General features: G+C 60.8%; 2 protein-coding genes across 2 annotated transcripts in view; both read left to right on the forward strand.

Annotated features, from left to right (window-relative positions):
- On the forward strand, positions 1-13807 carry LOC137167362 (lens fiber membrane intrinsic protein-like). The gene is made up of 5 exons (XM_067569466.1): positions 1-20; positions 5678-5929; positions 10256-10396; positions 11573-11707; positions 12539-13807. Exons 2-5 carry the CDS (start codon positions 5755-5757, stop codon positions 12604-12606), a joined length of 519 nt encoding a protein of 172 aa, XP_067425567.1. The 5' UTR covers positions 1-20; positions 5678-5754; the 3' UTR covers positions 12607-13807.
- Positions 13808-21659: 7852 nt separating this feature from the next.
- Positions 21660-23282, forward strand: part of NECTIN4 (nectin cell adhesion molecule 4) — a 36446-nt gene continuing 34823 nt past the window's right edge. The window contains exon 1 of the mRNA XM_067569445.1: positions 21660-22247. Coding sequence (XP_067425546.1) covers positions 22175-22247 — 73 coding nt within the window. The 5' untranslated portion in view covers positions 21660-22174. The remainder of the gene's footprint in view (positions 22248-23282) is intronic.

Here is a 23282-nt window from a genome sequence, read left to right on the forward strand (position 1 = left end):
TTCAACAAGACCCAAAAGAGGTAAAAAACAGCAGCGGAGGGGGCCCGGTCAAGCCTGTGTCAAACAAAAGCCTGCATAGGGGAACTGGCTAAGCTCCAACCAACAAATAAACATTGCAACTACGCTGGTCAGTACAGGGAGAAGCAAAAAGGAAAAGGTGAAGGACACGCCCCGTACTCTGGGCTGGGTTTGGCCCATTAAGTTAATTAATTCTGTTTGCAGACCAGTGCTGTGTTACTTCCTTTCTGTTATTATAAGGTTTACTTTCTACACTCAAACTCTGTGCTTGCAAAAGGAAAAGTATTGCCCTTTGGGGGTGCCCAGGGAATAGCGTGTGATTTCCCAGCTAACTGGGTGGGGGCTCGAGCAAGTTTGGTGTGATATCATTACCAAAAACCCCTAAATATAAAACCCAGCCCTTGCTGCTGCCGACTCTGTCTGGCCAAAGGGTTACACCTGTAACCACAGAGCCAGGGCAATAAACCTGGCCGAGTCTGCGGGCCCACCTGTCTGCGCAGGGCTGGGGCAGCGAAGAGAGAGAAAACACAAACGAGCCAACTGACAACACTGGTGGGGTTTATGTTCTCGTGCCCTGCGTTTTCTAATTCAAAATTCTGTTATTTCATCTACGTAAATTGCTGCCGATAAAGTGAATTTAACTGAGATAATAGTCGTTAATATTTGGTAGATTCCAGGACTAGGTTACAGTAGTTCATGGTGTAGGGCTAAGTAGTAGCTTCTGCTAAAACAAATAACTCTGATTTACTTGGGATTATTCCCCACTTCATTGATTTCTCCTTCACCCCCATGTGACTAAGATAAAACGGCCTCTCTTTATTGCTCAGCTCCAGAACACCCCTCCACCAGGCTTGTTATACCCCAGAACCAGAGCCGGCTGGCATGGGGAGCGATTCCTCGGGCAAGGCCTGGGGCGTCTTTGCCATCAACCCTGGGCTCCCCACCCCTTATCCTGGCCATTCTGGGACCTCTCCCAATCCACCGAGCCCCGGTCAAAGCCCAGCTACGTTTGAATGGCTGGGTTTTGAAGCTGGCCGCTAGCCGAGCTCAGAGGTGCGGGTTTCTTGTACCACCTGCTCTAGGATTTCCCCGACTCCGTGCTAAGAAATGCGCTAAGAAGGGGAGAATGTCACCAGCTGCTCAGTTCGGAGGGGAGGCGTTCCGTATATAGGGAAGCCCTGGGCCAAACGACTCCAAATTCACACTACCTCTGCCCCTGCCCCGGATGGGACACAGCTGTTTTCAGGGCAAGCTGCGTGTTTTGGAGCACTTGGAAAAATTGGCCCTTAAACCGAAATCTCTGCTCAGCACGACCGATGCATGTTGCACCCGCTGGCCGGGAGCAGACCAGGGCGCCGCTTAATCTCCCCTCTGCCAAGCGCAGCAGCCTCTCGCCAGGGGGCCGGCTTGCCAAGCCGCGTGTCTCGTCTTGCAAGTTTCCAACGCCCCGTCCAGCGCAGCTGCCAGAACAGGTGTAGGACTCACCAGTCCTGTATATGGAGGAACCGCCACCTCTCCACCCCTCCCTGAGAGCCCATCACACACCCAAGGATCTGCGTGTGCAGGGGGATGGTTGATGACCAGGAACACCCAACCAGATACCCACCAGCACTGCACCAGCCACCTCGCCCTGTCCTTTGCCATGATCTCCTGCCCCTTCGCTGCCCAGTTCTCTGGGCTTTTCTGCCCTGGACCCCACATGTCAGCTGTTGGTCCCTGCTGCCGCAGCTCCTCACACCTTCCAGTCCTTGGCTCTCCAGCAGGGACTGTGCTCAGCTTCCCTGCTGCCAGGCGAGGAAATCAGCTCGCTCTGGGCTGCTGGTTGCTGGGTGTCCACTGTCGTCTTGGATTTCCCACTGATAGGGGGTCGGCCTCGGCCAGTCCTTGTTAATGACCGTCCAGGCTCAGACAGCCGGGCGACGCCTCTCGACCGTCTGGCCCTTAGCCTGCCTTTTCCCACCACGGGGCAGCCATGCAAAATAGAGGGGAAACTGAGGCGCACATCAGGTTCATCAAAATCTTTCAGAAAATTTGTCTCAACTTGATCCTGCCCCACATCAGCCCCCCCGCCCCGTCTCTCCCCCCCAGTCCCTGCCCCTCCCATGCCTGCTGGACAGTCACCCTCCTTGGCTTATTTCTTCCCTCCCCCATTTTTTATTTCCATTAATTTATTTAAAAAACAACCCCCCCGATCACTCACTGCCCCCCCAAAAAAACCTCCCCCCCAAGAGAAGAGCTGGACCCCCTGGGGGCTGGGGGTACAGGACCTGCTCTGTTTGTCCCCCTCCCAGAAGAACGTAGCTCCCTCCCTGCCCCCATGCACAGGGCCAGCGACCCCCTGCATCAGCAGAACGGCAGGGCCGGAGCGGCCGGGGGCCGGAGCCAGTGGCTGCGAGATGCTTCCATTCCACTGAGGGCCTTTTGTCATGGCCTGGACAATGGAGCAAAGCGGAGCACGTGGGGGCGACGCTATAAAAGCCCCATCCCCCCCCAGCACCCCTTGCCCTGGCTGCCTCCGACGGAACCCCAGGCACAAACCGTGGCCGCGGAGAAAACAGGAGTTGATCGCCTGAGTGACCTGTCAGCCCTCGTTAACCATGGCCTCTCCCGCCAGCCAGCGCTGAAGGTAAGTTACTTTAGTCTCTTTCCAGCAGCCCTGGTTTCTCCCCACTGCCCCCCCCTCGACTGATGGCTCTGTCTGCCTGTCTCCATGCACCCCGTCTCTCTCTCTCTCTCTATCTACATACACCCCCTCTGTCTGTCTGTCTGTCTATTGGCCTCACTGCCTGGAACCACAGCGTAATTAGGGAGCAGGGGCCCGGCACCGCTGCAGCTGGCGGTGTAATCGGGTGCCCCGGGAGGGGGCGGGGTCGCCCCCAGGCGTCATAGCACTGGGGGGTCTCCAGTCCGCTTGCGGCTCCGCGCCAGGCAGCGGGCAGGGGGTTCTAAGCTGCCCGGGAGGCGGGCGGGTGCTATGAGGCGAGGAAGAGCCGACTCTGGGCTGCCCCCTTCGCTCTGCCCAGGGGAGGCAGCTCTTTCCTCCGTCTCAGACACAGGCCTCCAAGCCCTGCCCCCCCTCTAGTCTGGGGGCAGCCCCCTCTGGCTGATGCCCCCGCCCCCACACTTAGGTCTGGGGGGGGGGCCTCCTGTGGCTGCTGCCCCTTCCCCCAGCTCTGGGGAAGGGACATCCCTGCTGCTCGGCTCCTGCCCCCTCCCTTCACTGGGGAGCCACTGGCACTTCCCTCCCGCGCCCCCCCCCCCGCAAGGAGCCACGGGTGTAACAGACCCCAGGGCTGTCCTGGCCCCGGCCTCCCGCCGCGGCGCCCAGGGCAGCTCATCACAAGCCTTGGGAAGCAGCGTGGAGAGCTGCCGGCCTGTGGCGCTGACCCACTCACTCTGCCCCACAGCCCAGCCCCGATACCCCAGGGAGAGGGGGGAGAAGGAGGGAGAGAGGAGGCCTGTCTGTGCCCCCCAGGGCAGTAACGGTGCCCGAAGCGGGCCGAGGAAGAGCTAAGCAGCAGTAAGAGTAGCAGTGTAGATGCGCCGGGAGGGGCAGCGGCGGGGCTAGCTGCCCGAGTATCCCCCTGGGGCCCGGCTGGGTTTGCACCCAGGGTGGGTGGCCCGGCTCACCGCTCGCACCACCCCGGCCCAAACGCGCTGCTTCTTTTAGTGCGCTGGCTCGATCAGAGCTGCCATGGGTCCGCCCATCCAGCCGGGAATCAGCTGCAGTGCAGACGCCTGTCGCTTCAGGCCCCGACAGATCTGCGCTGGGCTCAGCCCCTCATGTCGGTGTTGTCTGGTTGTGGCCCCTTGGCAGTGCTTTGTGTGCCCCACAGCTTCTCCTGCAGAGGGGCCGGGGCAGCCCGTGCTCTGCAGAGCACATATGGGGATGTGGCCAGGCCAGGCCACCTGGAGATCCCAGGGGCTGATACTGGAGGTGCATATCCTCTGATAATGCATCTACTGGGGCAAAACTACCCTGTGTGGAGAGCACCCTCCTCCTGCACCCGCCACTCCCCCCCTGAGCAACGACGCCAGCCCAGAACAGACCGGGCCTTGGGCTGGGATTTGGGGCAAGGTTTCAGGGGCCGGTTCGAGATTTGGGCCCCGATTCAGCATCCTCCGCCCACATGGTCCAGCCCAGCTAGTCTAACTCAGCTGCCTGCTTTGGGCGAATTGACTTCCTGGCACCCTGCTTTTGGCCAGTGCCCCGTGCTAGGCAGAGTGCTGAAATATTTGACATCAGTGCACCGCCATCCACAGCGCCCAGAGCGTCTCCTGGGCTCCTGTCCTCCCGGGATAGCTAAGCAACGACATGGGCCGGAGCTACGTCTGCCTGCCGCCCCGTGCCCCCCGCGCCGGGCTCACAGGACATGCCCCCGGCAGTCTGGGGAGAGGGACGGATCCTGAGCCACCCAGAACTCGATTTGCTTCACGTGAGCATCTCCCAGGGCGGTGCTCTGTTCAAAGCTGGCTCCTCTGCCGCACGGGGAGAGCCGAGGGCTCTGACCCGAGCCAGGGCGAGGGTGGGCATGCACCGCACAAGTCCCTCCCCCGGCCCACTCTGCCCGTGCCGCCATCAGACCATCACTTCTCCCGATTCGGTTTCGGTCTGAATTCCCCTCCTCCCAGGGGCTCAGCCCAGCTCCCTGCAGCTCTGCCAAGCGCTGCCTGCCGTGCCCTTTTGACACCAGCTCTGACTCAGCTGGGTCTGTTCTCGCTGTGGAAACATCACATGCTCAGCTCATTGTTGGGAACAAAAAGACCCGGTTTGCCTGACGCAGGAGATCCCCTGCACCCCGCCCGCACCTCTGGAGCTTGGCTGTCAGTGGGAAGCGCCTGGTCCCGGCCTGAGCCAGAAGCATCTGCTGCCTAGAGTGGTTCCCAGGCCTGTCCCTCAATCCTGGGTGGGATCTTCTGCTTCCACGGGTGGCTGGGAGCCACTGGGGCATCTGCCTCTCCCAGCTACAGCACAAGGACAAGCCCAGGCTGTGCCAGGGCGGCGGAGCTGGGCGTGGGGCCCCCCACGCTGCTTGGGTGAAGCCTAGAGAAATGGGGGCACGCGTCACCCATGCCTGTAGCCGTGCAGTCCCTGACACTGGGTGGAACAGCTGGGCAAGCTCTGGAAAGGGCCGAGACACAGGGGGTGCCTTACTTCCACGCACTGGCTCAGAAGATTTGCCAGACTGGATCAGAGTCCTGGTCCATCTAGCCCAGTATACAGCTCCCCTGGCTCTGGATCAGGGGGCTCAGTCCATCTCGTACCCCATCTCTTCCCACCCCATGTGGGGCAATCACCCCGTTTGGTCTCACTCTCCCGCCATCAGCAGCGGCCAGGGCCTGATGGGTCAGAGCAGGGCCTGGACCTCCCGCCCTGACACACGGCTCCTGGCTGCACACGCAACATCGCATGGTTTGTGTGGGGGGTGGGTTGGGGACATTCCCTCATGACCCTTGCCTGATGTTCATGCCCTAAAGTATAAGACTCCTACCTCACCTCAGATACCTGCAGAGAACTCTCCTGCCCCCTTTGAAATTCAGCCACAGCCCTTGGCGCTGCAAGTCCTGCAGCAGGGAGTTCCCAAGGTCTGTGTGACACGAAGGGCAACAGATGTGACTGCTGCGCAGCCCAGTAACTTTCCACCGGGCCTTCTCCTAGGAGGCCCCGTCTCCTCTTGTCCCGGTGCAGGAGAAAGGCTCCCCCGCTCGACCTGCAGGACCCGTGAGCTGCCAGCCATGTACACCTTGATGGGAGGCGGGCTGTTGTGTGCAGTGTCGGGTCTGGTCCTTCTCATCGTAGCCACGGCGACCGACTTCTGGATGCAGTATCGCTACTCGGGGAACTTGAGCAACCAGGGGCTCTGGCGGTTCTGCATGGCCGGCAAGTGCCACCCCCACACCATCAGCATCGGTGAGCAGTCCCCGGGGCTCTCCGCCAGCAGGGCCAGGGACAACGAGGGTGATGGATGGCTGTGGGGACAGACAGGCTGCCACTGGGCCCCGGGAAATGGCCTGGGTGGGACTGAACGGGACGTGACTTGTAGAAGATGTACAGGCAGGGGCTCCCTGCTGGGTCCGGCTCAGCGTGGCTCCTGCCGGCTCGGTCTGGGGTGTCCAGCTCAGCCTGGCTCCAGCCGTCCGGCCCGATCCCTGGGCAGAGCCGCTGCGCTGAGATGGGCTGGTCCTTCCGCCCAGCGGCCTAGGCCAGGAATCTCCCGCCGGGTTTCCCCAGCACAGCCCTGGCTGCTGGTTTCTGTGAGCTCCGCTGCCCTCTCGTGGCTGCAGCCTGTCCTGGCCACCAGGCTCCCTGGAGCTCCCTCTTCCTGCCCACGGCCTCACCGCCTCCCTGACTGAACCTCCAGCTGCGTTGGCTGGACAGAGGATGGGCTTTCTCCGAGTGAACCCACCAAGGGTCCCGTGTGGCCACTATTTCATCAAGCCCTGGTTTCACCTGTGCCCTGTTTCCTACAGACATCATCCCTCCGCTCTCTGAGGGCCCGTGGAGCTGGGCTACCCACATCAGCCGCTCCCCCCGCTTGGGTGTTCCCCGAGTCCCACTTCTGGGGCACCTCCACTGGTTCCTTTTCCTAGGACCCACGTTTAGGCCGGTCTCCGTTGGGTCTCCTTTCATACCTGAACCTACTGTCCAAAACTCATCCACCAGCTGGCCTGCGCTGCACTGACTCTTTGGCTTCCTGGCCGCTAGCCACATCTTAAGCTGATGCAGACAGATCTCATCGTTGCTCCAAGCCAACCAGGTTACACAAATCCTCCTGTGTAGCAATGCCTGGAGATGGTGGAGATGGTTTCCCATCAGGGCGGTGGCCTCCATCTAGGTCACAACCTGTGGCTTTTGCACACCCCGAAACCTTTTCCTATAAGCCTCAGGTGCCAATTCAAACCTAAGCAGTGGAGGCTTTGTGAACTATTCCCAGCCCCAGGGTCAATGCTGTCCATCTGGCTGTGCACCCCTCCGGCTTTGGGAGCCAGTAAGGGAGTGAAACAGCAAAGTCACCCAGGTTCAAGTCTCAGGCCTTTTCAAAGGCAGTGATGTTGGTATCTCTACTCCCTCCTTAAACTGGGGTGACAACTCGGTATCTAGGATCCCTGCGGAACTGGCATCTCTGTTCCCCCACTTACCCCTCCGTGGGTCCTCCTGCCCCTCCGCTTCTTCATCTCCAGCTCAGACTTTCTCTGCTTCTCCTGGTTCCTCCCCTGTTATTCCTCATGCTTTTGCTGCTCCTCACAGTCCGCTAGCTTCTTTGCCCTCAGCCCCCACTTCCACCGCTTCAGATCTGTCGATGGGGAACCGGGTCGTGAAGACGCCCTGCTGGGCAGGGAACTGGAGCGTGAGGGTCGCCCTGCTGCTGTCTCAGTCACTCTTGGAACCCTGCCTAGGTCTGGGACCTGCGTCTTGGTCTGATTGTCCTTCTCCCGCCGTGCAGTCAGCTGCGCCTAGCACGTCACCCTCTCTCCCTGCACAGGTCTGCGATGTCTCCGTAGGGAGCTGGTCATACACTGTTTTCTTGCTGTTCCCTTTAACTAGCCTTGTTTTGCTGCTGCAAGTCATGTATGGCAAAACATACTGGCTGGTGCGTTCAGTATCCTACCGCTGCCACCAGCTGTCACGGCTCCACAGGATCAGTGCCGCACCTCCAGCTCTGCAACAGTCTCTAGGCAGGACCCCTTCAGTGGGCCAGACCCCCCATAGGTCTCCCTCTTTCTGCACTGGGTAGGGACCGCGGCCTCACCCGCCACCTTAGACTGGACCTCAGGGGCTCCCGCGTCGCTCTGTGAGCTCTGCTCCACGAGTCCAACCAAGACAGCCCCCTGGGAGAGGCGTGTCCGCGCCGCAGGGATTAATGCATCCAGCCCGGGTGACATTGGCAGCGACACGCAGGCAGCGCTGTCAAACCAGTCGGGTTTCTTGGGCCCCAGCACAGGAAGGTGTCAGGTCAGCCCCGAGAACTGATGGTTGAAGCATAGACCAGTCTGGTCAGCCCAGAGCCCAGCCACGCTGTAGTGATCCGCCCCCCGTTCAGGCTCTGTCTGGCTGGCTCTGTCTGACCTCCTTGGGCAGTTCCCACAGGGAGCCCCAGCTCCTTCAGCGGCCAACTCTCATCCCCCCTCCCTATCCTTGGCTCTCCAGCTGGTGTCTGGGCTCAGCTGCTTCCTTCCTGCAAGGTGGGAAATCTCGCTCCCCCTGCGGTGTGGGTTGCTGGGTGTCCTAGACCCATAGACCTTAAGGTCAGAAGGGACCATTATGATCATCTAGTCTGACCTTCTGCACGACGCAGGCCACAGAACCCCACCCACCCACTCCTGTGATAGACCCCTGCCCTGTGACTGCGTTATTGTAGTCCTCAAATCCTGGTTTAAAGACTTCAAGGTACAGAGAATCCACCAGCAAGTGACCCGGGCCCCATGCTACAGAGGAAGGTGAAAAAACCCCCTGGCCTCTGCCAAGCTGCCCTGGGGGGAAATTCCTTCCCAACCCCAAATCTGGCGATCAGCTAAACCCGGAGCATGTGGGCAAGACTCACCAGCCAGACACCCGGAAAGAATTCTGGGTGGTAATTCAGAACCCCCCACATCTAACACCCCATCCCAGGCCATTGGGTGTATTTACCGCTAGTTAGTCAAAGATCTAATTGCCAGATTAGGCTGTCCCATCAGAGCATCCCCTCCATAAACGTATCAAGCTCAGTCTGGAAGCTGGCCAGGTTTTTATGGTCAATATGCTGGTGACTGGCTTTGCCATTGTCTTCTGGGATTGTCCCGTGATACAGGGTTGGCCTTGGCCAATCCTTTCTAATGACCCATTCAGGCTCCGACAGCCAAGGGCCAGTCACACTCGTGTCTCTTCGCCTGCCCTCATGGCAAACAGCCCTCTCCCCCCTAACCTAGGTAACAATGCAACATACGGGGAAACTGAGGCACACATAACAGTCATACAAATAGTACAGAAAATTCCCAACTTCTCACACAGACCCCTTGGGCGCTATCACTGGGGAGCCTGAACGCACAGCCCCTTCTCCATCTGTCGGGCAGCTGTCGCTGGTATCCCGCAGTCCCAGCTCTCTTCCCTGCCCCTTGGAGAGCTGTTGCTGGGATCCCCCAGTGCTAGCCCCCCCCGGTCCCTCTGGGAGCCCTCAGTGGGATCCTGCCCCCTTGCAGCCCCCTTCCCTGCCCTTGGGGGAGCCCACGCTGGGTCCACATTGGCATCCTAGAGCCTTGTCTCTCTCGGAGGCCGCATCACTGTGATTCTTTATTTTCAGGAGCGACTCTCCGGGTCATATCTAGGATGCAGCTCATGCAAAATGCAGCCACTCGCATCCTGCCAGGTACCCAGCCATCCCGGCTCCCTCCTAGGCTTTGCATTGATTCCTCTGGTTCCTCCGTTCACCCTCCGGGGCCCTGATTGTCTGTGGGCCGCTTCTCCTCCCGGTCTCTGTCTTCATGCCTTCACAATCTCACAGCCCTCAGGCACCCGCCCGGTGCCCTGCAGAGCCATTGTGCTGGCAAAGCTCCTGTTAGCTTCCTGGGGTGTGGGGCTAGGGGGAGCCAGGATTCTGGGGCAGATTCTCCTTGATCAGCACCCGGCATTCAGGGCTGGCCCGGCATTCAGGCCTTGGGCACCTTGGAAAGTGTGGCCCCGCGTTGGGGGGGTCTGAGCCCTCCTGAATGCCAGCCATAGCGTCCGTATAAGTCACTAGGCAAGCTGCTGGCTCCGTCGGAACGGAGCCGCCTGGCTTCAGGAGTCCCTGCCCGCCCCGCAAGAAGGGGCTGGAGCAGTCCAGGTGACTGGCTGCCCCATGGCTGAGCATCTCATTACTACAGCTCTGCCGCCCCCAACCCAGCTGCAAAGAAAGGCACCACTCTAGGGCTCAGCCTCTGAGGGGACAGGGAGAAGTGGGGGGCGGAGTGCGGATGGGGGCAGCAGCCTCCCCCCAGGAAAAGGGATTGCATGGGGAAGGGATTGCATGGGGATTGCCTCGGGGGCAGCCCAGACCCCCAAGCCCATGTATCTCCATTCTGCATCGGCCCTGCTCTGGACTCACCGCCCTGCAGCGACAGACCCTGCCGAGCGCTGGAGGCGCTGGCCCTGCCGTTACCCGGTTCCACTGGCCTTTCCTCCCTTGCTCCTCGGAGAAGATCCAGCTCCCGGCTCCCGCCGCCGATCTCCGAGCGCCGGGTTCCAACGAGCACATCCCTTTTTCTCTGTCCCCCCCTGCAGCCTTCTGGGACGCCACCCGGGCATTCATGCTGCTCTCCATCCTCTCCTGCTTCGCCGGCATTATCCTGGGCCTCACCGCCTTCTCCAGCAGCGCCAGGGCGTCCCGGACCCGCTCCGCTGGCATTACCCTGCTGATCGCTGGTACGTGGGCCCCGGCAAAGCCAAGGGGAGGGGGTGGAGAAACACCGGGCGTCATTAGAACCAATGGGATGTGCCACTGGAACAGTGGGATGGGCACCACAGGGAGGGAGCCACAGGCAAGGGAGAAATGCCCACGAGGTGACAGGCGGGCATCCCATTACAGAGCGTACACCCCGCAGCCCGACCCCGCGGCCTCTGCCAGCCACATGCAGCCATCTCTGGGGTGGGACATCAGAGCCCGGTGAGAGGACAACAGAGAGGGACAGAGGGAAGATGCCAGCTCCGGGCGGGAAGGGGGCGTGTCGGAGGTGGCGACAGGAATGATCTGAGCACGTGGAGGAGCCTGGAAAGGGGAGCAGGGGCTTGTCAAATGGAGCTGGGCGGCGCCATGATTGTCAGCAGTTCCCAAGCCCTTGTGATCTGACCCCCCTGGGTAACCCAGCCCGGAGAACTGCCCCAGACTGACTCCTAGCGCAGATCTAGTCCCCATCGCTGTGCTGGCAAAAGGTGGGGCTCAACCGGCACTGATCTTGGGGGTGCTGCAGGAGCGGCGGGGGGCAAAACACCTGGTGCTGCCCTCGGCTGGGCCAGCTAGACCGGTCTGACCATGCCTCTGTGGTTGATGCTGGGTGGGGTGGGGGGCAGGATGCAGCCTCGCTGGAAGGAAAGACCCATCTCAGGGTTTGCTGCAGGTGTCAGGAATCAGGAGAGAAACGGGTCAGGAAAACACTCCCAGTCAGGGGCACCAGAGGGAGCCCAAGAACTGCCGGGCCGGTTCTGTGCTGGCCCGTTTCTGGCAGCGCCCAGGCACTGGGGGAAGGGATGCGGCTCCCCCAGGCAGGGGCTATGGCCGCAGTCATGTGGGCGAGTGGCCGCTGGCACTCAGGCCGGGTGGCACAGCAAGACAAGCCGAGTGAGTGCATGCCTCATTGCTATCCCCAGGGGAGCTGCTTGGGAAATGGGGCAGGGCGGGCGGGGCTGGGGGAATAGCTCAGAGTAGCCCCATAGGCCCAGTGATGCCAGGTCCCTGCACCGCGGTGCCGAGCCGGGCCGGGTCCCTGCGTGGCGAGTGTGTCGGGGTGAGGTGTTCTGGAAGGCAGCCCTGCGGTGCTTGCGCCTGCGTGGGATGAGTGGAACCAGAGCTCAGCTGGCCCCGTCCTACGCTCGCCCCCGCAGGTCTCTTCGCGCTGCTTGGCCTGTCGGTGTACACTGGCGTGACGGTGAATTTCTTCGGGAAGCGCTACGCCGACTGGCGCTTCTCCTGGTCCTATATCCTGGGCTGGATCGCTGTCATCCTCACCATCTCAGCAGGTAACCGCTCCGGGGGGGCTGCCCATGGGCTGGGGTCCCCAGCCCCGTCCGCTCCCCTTTCTGTCTCGGGGGGGCGTATGGGGTGAGGGGAGGGAGGAGCAGGGGACAGGGTGCCAGGGGGTGTGTAGGGTGAGGGGAAGAGGCAGGGCACCGTGGGACATGGGTGTGGGGGGAGCAAGGGGTGGGAATCAGGATGCCAAGGGATGCCATGGGATGGGGGTACGAGCAGGGGGAGGAAGGAGTGGGTGGGGGGCTGCGCTCTATGAGGCAGGGTGTAGGGAGCATGAAGGAGTTGGGGGACAGGGAGCCATGGGGTGGGGGAGTGGGGCAGGGAGGAATGTGGGGGGCAGGGCAGCATGGGGTAGCGTGGGAGGCTGGGGGGAGGTTCCTGCCGCAGATGGGCCCAGACAGGAAACCGGCTGCCCCCAGGGGTCGTTTCTTTGCCCCGGTCAGCTCCCTCAGCCCCAAGCTCGTCCCGCCCTGGCCTCATCAGAGCCAGGGGGGGGGTGGCGGCTTCTCTCACAGGTGGGCAGGGAAGGGACCCTGCGGCCCCCCTGGCCCGGCGCTGGCACCGTTCCCTGGCGAGGCGCACTCCCAGCACCGAGCGGCATGGGCAGCGGGGGCCGTTAGATGGGCAATCTGTGGGTGTGACACCCCTGGGGCGAGGGGAGGGGCTGAGCGGGGAGGGGCCATGCCACCTGCCATGTCCTTGCCCATCCACCCCATCCCTGCCTGCCCCGTTTGGCCCCTTCTACCCAGCCACCCACCCCTTCCCTGCCCCCACCCCGGCCGGCCACCCCTCCCTCCCCTGACTCTCTTGCTCTTCCCCAGGTGTTTTCCACATCTGCGCCTTCGCCAAGAGCCCGGCCCCGGAGAGCTCCAACGTGGCTAGCGGCTGAGTGGCCCCCACACCTGCCTGGGCGTGCAGCCGGTCCTGACAGCTCCACCCTCGCTCCCTTGCCTTGATGGCTCCCTGCCCTCCAGTGACACCTGCCAGGCCCAGCCAATCCCCACCCTCCAGTGACACCCACTGCACCTCAGCCAATCCCCAACCTTCAGAAACATCCCCTGCTCCCAGCCAATCCCCACCCTCCAGTGACACCTGCCAGGCCCCAGCCAATCCCCACCCTCTGGTGACACCTGCCAGGCCCCAGCCAATCCCCACCTTCCACTAACATACCCTGCTCCCACCCAATCCCTACCCTCTAATGACACCTGCCAGGCCTTGGCCAATCCCTGCCCTCCAGGAACACCCACCTGACCCCAGCCAATCCCTGCCCTCCAGTGACACCCACCTTTGAGTCCTTTGCTGTGGCCCAGCCCCCTCCCCTTGGCCAGGCGTGGTGCCCCGCGCCAGCTTTGCTCCTGCTGTGGCAGTGATCTGAATGTGCCAATAAACCGGCCCAGCCCCCAGCCGCGTCCTGGTGCTGCGGCGTCCCGAGAGCGCGGACAGGCTCGGCGCAGCGCCCGCCCACCTGCCCTATGGGTGATTCCTGGCTGAGACCTGCTCCGCGCGGCTGCCACTCGCCCCACCGGGGGAGGAGGTGGGTGTCCCGAGTTCCCAGGCTCTGGGCTAAGTCCCTGCCTCGAGCATGGAAGTAACCCCCTTCCGGGTCTGTCTATGCTCAGGGTTGACCTTATCCCCCCTCCCGCTTTTGTCCACACCCCAATCAGGCTGACTCAGGCCAGGAACCCCTCTGGAGTTGGACCCCGCTGGGGATGGTGGGGGGGGGTGTCAGAGCCCGAGTCCCGCTGAGATGCTGCACGCTGCATTAGCACCACAAGGAGAGCCGGGTCCCGCGGCTGTTAGCCCCGGAGATGCAGTGTGGAAACACCAGGGCCACGAAGCCGGGTGCAACACAGCCCTGGTTACGATGCAGTATGGACAGACCACGAGCGAGCCAGACACCAAAACCCCCCTTGCCCCAGACGGGCAGGCCCGTGGCCCCAGCAGCTCCCAGCCAGGGCCGTGGGGTGCCAGCGAGCCCCGTTTCTCGCCGGGCTCTCTGCAGTGAGTCCAGCCGAAGGCAGACTCCTGAGAGGCTTCCCCTGCGCAGGCAGCCATGCCGCGGCGGTGAGGATTTGCCGGGACCCCTGGGCCCAAGGGCACATTTCGCGGGCGCCTGCTACACGGCGCCGGAGTCTGTAGGTCGGCAGGAGAGGGGGAGGCGCGGGTCAGAGCCTGTACTGGGGAGACCCTGGATTTTCTTGGCTGGCAAAAGGGAGGAGGATTGGGGTGTGGGGGCTGGATGGAGGGAGCTTGGGGGTCAGGGTGGATCAGAGTGCGGGGGCGGGGGAAGTGGGCTGGGGGGCTCAGGGCGTGTTGAGGTTGGGGGCAGGGTGGGGCAGGGTGGGTCGCTGTAGGCCGGTCAGGACACACGTCCTTCCCTGGTAATTGGCCTCCCTTCTTCCCCCGCACTGACACCTGCCGTGAGCCCCCGTGGCCGATCGGGCTGACCCAGCGCTGAACCAGCCCTGTCTCTGCCCCAGTCCTGACCCACGGCCCCTGCTACTCCCATCCAGGGCTGCCCCCGCCCACAGCTCCCTCTGTCTCTCTCTCTTGCGCCATCACTCCCCGTGGCGTGGGTGGGGGCTCGCTCCTGGTGGTTTCCCTCAACTCCCCCTGCCCAATGCTGCAGCTCGCGGTTCGTGACTCGTCTCTTGTTAGCCCCCCCAACCCCCCCAGGCCCGGGTACACTGGCTTTGCCTACCAAGAAAAGCTCCTTTTGTGGCCCAGGAGGATTTTTCGGCCGGGATCTGGTCCACCAAGGCTCAGCGGCTTCTTCTCGCGACATGGCCAGGCCGAGTCTCGCGGGCCCCGTGGTGTGACGTCCTCGTCTCTCTTGTCTCCCCAGAACCGGGTGCAAATAACGCTCCGGTCCCAGCGGGAAACACTTTGGGACAAGGAAAGAGTTTGGCAAGACAGGTCCCAGAAAAGGTCAAGGGGGCTATGGGTCAGGACTGAGGGGCAGCGGTAGAGCTGGTGGGGGCTGGCCAGGCCTGGGATAGCAGGGGGTCAGGAACTGAGGGGCACTGGCAGAGCTGTGGGGTCGGGGGAAGCCCAGGGCTGGGATAGCGGCGGGCAGGATTCATTTCTTGCTTCCATAGGCACCCAAATTCCTGAGGTTCCCTCCAACCCAATCTCGGGGTGGGGGGCTCCTCCCTCTTACCCTCCCCGCCCAGGGTCCTGGCCCACACGGCGCCCTCCCCCTCTCTTCAGGATTGGCGGCTTGTCCTGCCCAACGGGTTGAGGCAGGTTTTGCTGACCCTGCTGGTTTGTCAGTCAGGGTGACTCAGGCAGCGCCACCCTGGCGGGGCCCTGGCTGCGCCGGGAACCACCCGCAGAGCGGAAGCGATGCCCCGACGGGGCCCGGCTTGCCCCCTCCTCGCCAAAGCAGCACCAGGAGCCAACGGGGATTGCTTCATAGCCTCTATACTGCCCGCTCTGAGTGGCGATTCTCCTTGGTCAAGGGGCAGTAGGGGCCTGTGCTTTCGGGGCAGGTGATTGTCACGGTATCTTTCTGTCCTCCTGCCTCTCTGCAGGCCCCAGGCTGTGCCCCTCAGGGGTGCTCCCCCCCCCCCAAGCAGCAACGAGTTAAGCTGGTCCTTTAGCCCAGGCTGGCTCCTAGAGCTGAACTCTGACCTTGCCCCACCGTGCCCTGCTGGGGGGCAGATGCAGCATCTCTGCGCTGCTGGGTTCCAGCATTAGCCCAGGGGAACTGGAAGCCGTGCCCAGAGGAGGGAGGGCGGTCAGGCGCCATGGCTACTAGCCAGCGGCGTTCAGGTGGCAGCTGGCACAGCCAGAGTGCGTGAGATGGCTGCAGGCGGCTGGGGTGACTTGCCCGGCTTGGGGCTGAGTAACAGGAAGGTTCAGTGCTTCTGTCTCGTGCTGACTCACGGCTGGAGCGGCTGGACAGGCTCCGAGGGCCTGCCCAGGCGGGAGGGCTAGGCTGCTGCTGGCTGGAGGGGTGAGGGCAGGGAGGGGCTGGCCCAGGTTCTGGTGAAGGCTGGGCCAAAGGCTGCAGTGCTGACGTAAGGATCTGAGCCAGGGGCTGGGCCCAGGGCTTGGTGGGGGGCTGGGCTGGGGCTGCGGTGCTGGGCCGGGAGGGCTGGGCTAGGTGAGGGCTGGGCCACGGGGCTGGGCCAGTGCTTCCTTGGCACCCCAGCCGCTTGTGTAGAACAGCGAGCTGCAAAATGCTCCGGTAGCGCCGTGAGCGCCCCATGTCCCTGTCCTTGGAGAGAGTTGGGGTCCGCTTCCCAGATGGCCCCTTCCTTCGCAGAGAATCAGTTGGGCAGCGGGTTCCCACCTGGGCCTGGGAGGGACCGGGGCTGTTGGAGGTGAAGGCGGGGAGGGGTACCCGCCACTCAGACCCGGGCTTGCTCTAGCTCTGATGTGACCAGCTGGGAAACTGGCCTCCAGCCAGCCTGGGTGACTCCTGGAACCCATGGAGCGCCCCCTGCTGTGTCTACACTTCGCTGCAGGTGGGTGTGAGCTGGGTGCGTGTGTGTGTGTGTATCAGCGTTTCTGTGTCTGGATCTGCGTGTGCGTGTCTGTATCACTGTGCGTCTGTATGGATCAGCATATATTTGTGTGTTTCTCTGTATCGGCGTCTCTGGGTGTCATTTGTCTGTGTGTGTGTCGTTGTGTGTTTCTGTGTGCCTATGTCTCCTTTCGACGACCCTGCCAGTCTTGAAAGCATCCAGCGCAGGGTGGAGTCTCCTTTTGATCAGCCAGCGGGGTCCTGGGGCAACAGCAGCAGGGACAAGTCGAGGAGCCGTGGGGTGGGGACAGTTGAGGGAATGCCTGGAATATATGAATGTGCACAAACCAGTGGGGCTGGATGTCGGGCAGCCGGGGGCGTCCTGCAGATCGGCTGAACCCAACCAGCCGCTGACACAGGCCGTTTGAAAAAAATAACAGCGAGTTGGGGAGGGAGGGCGTCTGTGTGTGTATGTGTAACTCTGTGTGTACGTGATTGTGCGTGTGAAAGAATGTGTGTAACTTTGCAAGTGATTGAGTGTGTGTGTGTAACTGTGTGTGAGTGTGTGTGTGACTGTCTCTGTGTGTTTGTGTGTGTGGTAGCCACTGGAAGGGCTAGAAGAGGAGAGCAATTCCTAGCAATCACCAGCTGGTAAATCTCAGTCTGGTGAAATCACCCAGCATGTATTTAAAGACCCAGCCTGTTCCCACCCAGACAAGCAATGAAAACACCCGTCCGATAACCCTGATGAGGTCTGGGCTAGGATTACCCAGCACGTGGAGGACAGATGTAACACGTCCGGAGTTTAGTAAGCATGGCATGCATTCAGCCTCTCTTATCTAATCTCCTCCGCTCTAATCTCCTCTCTCCTAATCCAAGTTGATACAGTCGATCTAATCTACCTTCTCCCAGCCTCTGGGTGACTGAGCCGTCTCCAGTCAAATGAAATCTCGCTCCCACTTTCAAATCAGATCTCCGGCTCACCAAACCTCATTCACAAAATTCACGGCCGGGTCTACATGGGGAATTGCAGTGGTTTAATTCAAGGCTGTTTTAAAACCGATTTTGAGTTAAACTAGCGCAAGGCCTCGTATGGACGCTCTTCTTTCGGTTAACAGCGACATCTTATGGTTTAGCCGAGGTCAATTCCTAACTCAGTTAGGAAATAACTAAACCGAAATGACCCTCTTTAAATGGAAACGGGCGCCTCTGGCAGGGCTCTGCACCAGTTTAACTCACAAATCACACCTTGAATCCTCTGCGTCTGTCTCATGTAGACAAGTCTTTAGTCCCCGGTGCTGATGCACAGTCCCCGATTGGCTGATGGGCCGGAAATGGCAAACTGGGCTGTATTGTTGTGTCTGAGGAGAGGGATCCAGGGCTGCACAGGGACCAGCCTCAGGCCCTGGGTTGAGGTCTTTGGCTGAGAAGTGCTGTAGAACTAAATATGCTCATTCGTTTTGTTCAGCTCCTGGCACCATGGGGCCCTGATCTTGGTTGGGGTCTGTGAAGCACCGGCCCAGTCGGACCATGATCTCTGTCATAGAATCATAGCATTGAAGACAGAAGGGACCGCTACATCATGTAGTGTGATCCCCCTGTTTACCACAGGCCCCCAACAGAACCCAGAACCCAACAACCAAAACTGTCTTGCTGAACAACAAAAATGTGAGCCCATTACAGTGTACCACACCTGTGACCATGTCCAACCGAAAAATTCATATGTTCCTAGATTCCAAGGCTGGCAGGAATCACTGTGATCATGGGCTGGATCTCCTGGGTAACACAGGCCAGAGAATTCCTAGAAAAACATCCCAGCTTGATTCAGAAATAGCCAATGATGGAGAATCCACCACAGCCCTTGGTAAATTGTCCCAGTGGTTAATTATTCTCACCGTTAACATTTACACCTGAGCAGAGGTCAGAGTCTGTGCATCTCCTGGCGCAATGGGGCCCTGATCTCTGGTGTAATAGAAACCATCATTATAATGAGTCCTGTCAATGGACGGGGGAAAGGGGCAAACAGCGCGTTAATGGAACTCACGAGGTCAGACGAAAGTGGGAGCTGAGAGAAATGATACAAAGGGAGGCTAGAAACATAGGCAGGAAATGACAAGTGAGATTCAGGCTGGCGGAGCTGGATCAGATCAATCAGTGGGGGACGGGCTGCATCGCGGGAGCCATGCATAGAGCCCAATCTGTCGTCACCCATGTGCTGCTCCGACACACCATTGTATGCTGGGTAGCAGCAGATGTCCAGGGTCTTGCAGTTCAGCCTTGTCAGTGGAGGAGAAATGAGTGACGTGGAGTTCAGAGTGCAACTTAGCGTGTTTACACAAATGCACCCGTTCTGGAGCAGGGATGGTTACAAACAGTGCATACGGCATCTCCCAGGAATCTCAGCCCAGCGCTAACTCCGGGTTCCCAGGGAGCGACTCTGCCTCAATAATTGACTTCAACCACTCCCGCTGCTCGCACCAAACCCTTGAATCACTCATAAATTAACCCCATCACAGCATGTCTCCCCAAGTGTGCAAACTTGCTCACACACTAAGAACAAACACTTGGGAGGTTGTGTTACAGCGCCACCTGGTGACACCTGCTACAACAGCGCTACTGACATGGACAAGGGGTTATACAAGTTACTCCTAGAGCCTGCAGAATTTACCAGGGGCTCAGACCCGTCCTTTAGGTTTTTGGAGCCATCCTATTGGATTCTCGGGCAGGGAGAGGATGAAGACTAACACATCCTCTGGGTTCCACGGAGGCTGTGTGCTGGGCCCCTGCTGGGGGGGGCGGTTTTATCTTGTGTGCGTCTGTATTCCACAACTCGCCTGCTCTCCAGCCATGCCTGTTGCCGCTGCGAGTGCTGTTGACCTTGGCTCACGCTCGCCGTGTGAAAGTGGAGATGCAGGTTACGGATCTTCCAGCTTGGCCGTGAAATAAACACCTTTCCAGATAGTTGTGCCAAATATCCGCCTAATCTGCAGGTACTGTTTTCCTTGGCCAGCAGGGTTAGCAGGGCCCGGGAGCTGCAGCAGGAAGCCAGGCGCTGATACTGATGTGGAATGCAGCAGGCCGGGTGCCCCGGAACCACAGGATTGGTTTGGAAAAGCCACAGAGGAACCCTTTAGTGTGCCAGACCCCCTCAGGGGGTCTCACGCTTCTTCCAGGGTAAGCCACGTGACCTCTCCACCGCCTTGGCTGAAACTTGGGCTCCAGCCCTCCTGCATCACACCGTGCGCTCTGCTCAGCGAGCCCAACTGAGAGAGACCCCCTGGGAGAGTCGTGTCCGCCCGCAGGGATTCAGGCACCTCACCCAGCATTTGCAGGATGCCGTATTAGTCCCCTGGAAGCCAGCCGTGGAAGTCCTCAGGTTAGCACAGAGAGAGAAAGGTTGAAGCACAGACCAGCCTGGGCAGCCCAGAGCCCAGCCATGCTGCAGTGAACCCCATGTTCAGGCTCTGTCTGTCTCTCTTGGTCTGACCTCCTTTGTCAGTTCCAAGGCGGGAGTCCCCCCACCCCCTCCACCACCAACTCTTATCCCCCCTCCTCACATCTTCCCATTCCTTTGTTCCCCAGCTGAGGACTGTGCTCACCAGGAAAGTCCATCTCCCTCTGGGGTGTTGGTTGTTGGGTGCCAATGACCTGGGGTTGTCACTGCCCAGCTACACCGACTTAGGCCTTGTCTGCATTACAGAGTTTTGTCAACGCAAGTTACACCGCTTGTCGTGGTGGTTTTATTTTGTCGGCAAAGCAGGAGAGTTTTGTCGGCGGAAGAAGCACCGGAGTGTGGCTGCCTCCACCGCTTTGTCGACGACAGCTGACTTTTGTGGCGAAAACTCTGTCGTGTAAACACGGTCTAAGAACTCCACCTCCACAAGTCGGGCAGAGTTACGGTCCAGACAGTCCGGCCGACGCAGCATCAGTGCAGACACCGCATTGCGTATGTCAACGTTTATTGGCTTTCAGGAGCCTTCCCACAACACCCCACACCGTGCAATCAATGCAAGCGTTCCCGATGAAGACACGCACTGCCAACACAAGGAACAAAGTCTAGACACGCACAAGTGATGTAATAACTGCAGCGGCCGTGTGCCGACGTAAGTTAGATCGACTTAATTTTATAGTGTAGAAAAGCCCTGAGTCCTTCCCCCCACTGAGTAGCCATGCAAAATACAGGGGAAACTGAGGCACACATAGGGTTCATTAAAAATATTACAGAGAAATCCCCACTGCATCACACCAGGCATGTTTTGTGCAACAGGATCTGTCTCTGGAGATGGAGCCTTTTGCCTTTCTTGTTTCAAGGAGGCATTTTCCTTCAGCTCTGCTTGGGATCCGCTCAGTTCAGTTGTCGCAGGTGAGGTTTGTGATTCTGGAGGAGACTAAACACGTCCCTGCTGAGTGTGGGTCACACACAGGGACTGGGGTTAATGTCTTTCTCCCTGGGAGCTGCCGTGTCCCTGATCCAGTTGATACTGGACCTGTTGGGCCATGAAATTGCTGCTCTCCATTAAAGGAAACGGGGAGGAGAAATCAGTGCTGGATTCTCTTCACACATGCTCCATTTGCTCCAGCGAAATTATTCCTGATTTACACCAGGGAAGCCAAGAGGAGAGTCAGAGCCATGTGGCTGTAATTCAAGGATTTTCATAGATTGCTAGATTCTAAGGCCAGAAGGGACCGTTATGATCACCTCACCTGACTCCGAATCACCAAGCATCCCCAAAAGCCTGAGATTGGATTCAACATCATGAGATTTTCGAGTGAATAAATTTCATGAAAAGAACCCCAACATTTGCTTTCTGGTGTTTCAGCTGCTGGGGAGTCGTGTTTTCAAGTTTTTCTCTAGAACCAGGAGGGCCAGGGACCTGCCTTTTTTATTTAAGTGACGCAGACATTCCCCGGTCATCACAGGACTCCTGGAGCTGAGGTCTGAAGAAAAAAACCACACACACACAAAATATTGCAGGAGCTGCCGACTTTGCACTGATCTGTGCAGTCGGGGCCGTGGGGCCAATAACTGCTGGTTTTGCCACATTATCTCCCCACCGGACCTGGATGCCGGTGACCTGGGGCTTATCACTTAGCCCAGCCTGTGTCTAGTGTACCCCGGGGGGGGGGGGGGCAAATCCCCCTCCCTAGCTCACATGGGAGACGGCCGGGGGGAAGCTACTCCTGGGAGGCAGTCCGGCCTAGTGGGTCGAGACCCAGGAGTCCTAGGCCATATTCCTGGCTTTGCTGCTTGGGGCCGTAGGACAAGTCATGCCCCCGCCTCCCGTGCCTCAGTTTCCCCGTCTTTGAAATGGTGACTGTGACACTTCCTGGGGCAAGCCCTTTGCGATCTCTGAACGCTGGGGCGGGCGTTGGCCGGTGCAGACCGTGCACAGGTGGCTGATGAGACGAGGGAAGCGGCCGCAATAAGACACGGGCCCTGGATCCGCAGCTGTTCCGGGACCGCGCTCCGTACTGCCTGCCCCAGCGGACTCGCCCCTCCTCCCCGGGGCGGGTGTCCAGGGCAGCCCAGCTCGTGGGGGGTCCTGCAGACTCGGGTCCCGGATCCTAGGGCCCCGATCCTACTAGCCCCGCCCCCAGGCGGCAGGATCGAGCCCTGATCCGGAGCCTCCCGCGTCTGGCCGGCGGAGCAGGGAGGCGTGGGCAGGTTTCCCCGTCCCGAGGCCGCGCCCCTCGCAGAAACACCTGTTCCGACCTGCCAGGCAGGTTCCTCCCCCGCCGCCCCGGCGATGCTGGGCGAGCAGGTTGGGGAGCCTGGGAGCGCACCAGAGGCCGGGCGCATGAGTCCCCGAGCCAGCGGGCCCTGAGCGCTCCTGCCCCGGCCCCCCGGGGGATCCCGACCGCGCTCCCGGCTGCAGGGGGCTGAATGCGAAGGGCCGCGCGGCTCGCCCAGGGAGGAAGGTCCCGGCCCGGGGGGGCTCTTCGGGGGCCGCTGTGAGTGTCCCACCGGTGCCGTGAGAGCAGCGTCATGAGCCGCTCCTGCGCCCCGGCCCCGGCGGCTTGGAAAGCCCCGCTTCTCCTCCTGCTGCTCGCAGCCTCCGGTGAGTCGCCCGCGCCCCTGGCCCCGCGTCCTGAGCCCGCTGCTCGGCCTGCCCCGGAGACCGGCCTGTGCCCGCTGCGCTTCCCCGAGCGCGGTGAGGTGGAGAGGGGGCAGGGGGGAGGAACCCGGGCAGGATCGGGGCCCCCCCCCATGCTTTTGCGGAGTGATATTGTTGTGCCCGTGGGTTGTCAGGAGTTTTCAAACATCCTCCTGGACGGAGGGACGCCCCCCCCCCCGGCCCGGGACGCCCCCCCCCCGCCCAGCTCCCCCCTACACGGGCTTCTCCCCCTCCCCCACCCTATTGCAGCCCCCACAAAGTGAGCACCGGGCACTGCTGTCCCTCCCCCCAGCATCAAAGCATCAGGGGGGTCACGCTTCTGAGCTGGTCCTGGTCCCCCGCCCCCGACCAGCTCTGCACCCCTAGAACTGGGGGTGCACCCCAGGCGGAGGGAGCGCCCTGCTGGGCTGTTGGCTGCACCTGGGTGGAGATCACAGGTGGCTGGATGGGGTGGGGGAGGCTGCAGGGGCCCTTGGCTAAAGGGGTTTCCAAGGGATAAGAACCTTGTCTCCTTGCAGAGAGCGCTTTAGAGGTGTAGTCCTTGGTGCTGCCTTCCCATGGGTGTGTGCGTGTGTGACCCCCCCGAGATGGGACTCCCCCAGGCCCACCCTAGCAGGGGTTTGCTGCCCCTTGTGCTGCGAGCAGGGTCCTGTCTGTGCTTGGCACCCACCCTGCCCCCTCCCCGGCACTTGACAAATGCTGCCCCTTCCCAGCCCTGCCCCCTGTCAGCTGAGCTGCTGACTCAGGCTTTAGCTCTTCGGTGGTGGCTCAGAAACCAGCCGTGACTCAGAGCACGGCAGGATCATAACAAGCCGGGCTGGGCAGGGCCGGGCAGGTGAGCGGGTCCTCTGTGTCTGTGTCGGCACATCACCCGGCACAACGGGGCCCCGATCCGCTGGGGGCCTCTGAGCCCCGCCGTGGTGCAGGTGGGAAAGGCTGAGCGCCAGCGTGGGGGAGACGCCCCGATGTCTCTGTTCT

Source organism: Emydura macquarii, unplaced genomic scaffold (genome assembly GCF_026122565.2).
Source record: "Emydura macquarii macquarii isolate MOO-44397 ecotype Brisbane River unplaced genomic scaffold, CSIRO-AGI_Emac_v2 contig_2924, whole genome shotgun sequence".
Classification (NCBI taxonomy): Eukaryota; Metazoa; Chordata; order Testudines; family Chelidae; genus Emydura; species Emydura macquarii.

Bases quoted from the DNA above. Each gene is read 5' to 3' on its own strand.
- LOC137167362 (XM_067569466.1), top strand. From the start codon at position 5,755: ATGTACACCTTGATGGGAGGCGGGCTGTTGTGTGCAGTGTCGGGTCTG. The intron at 5,930-10,255 runs GTGAGCAGTCCC...CCCCCCCTGCAG, and splicing joins CCCCCACACCATCAGCATCG to CCTTCTGGGACGCCACCCGG. The intron at 10,397-11,572 runs GTACGTGGGCCC...TCGCCCCCGCAG, and splicing joins CATTACCCTGCTGATCGCTG to GTCTCTTCGCGCTGCTTGGC.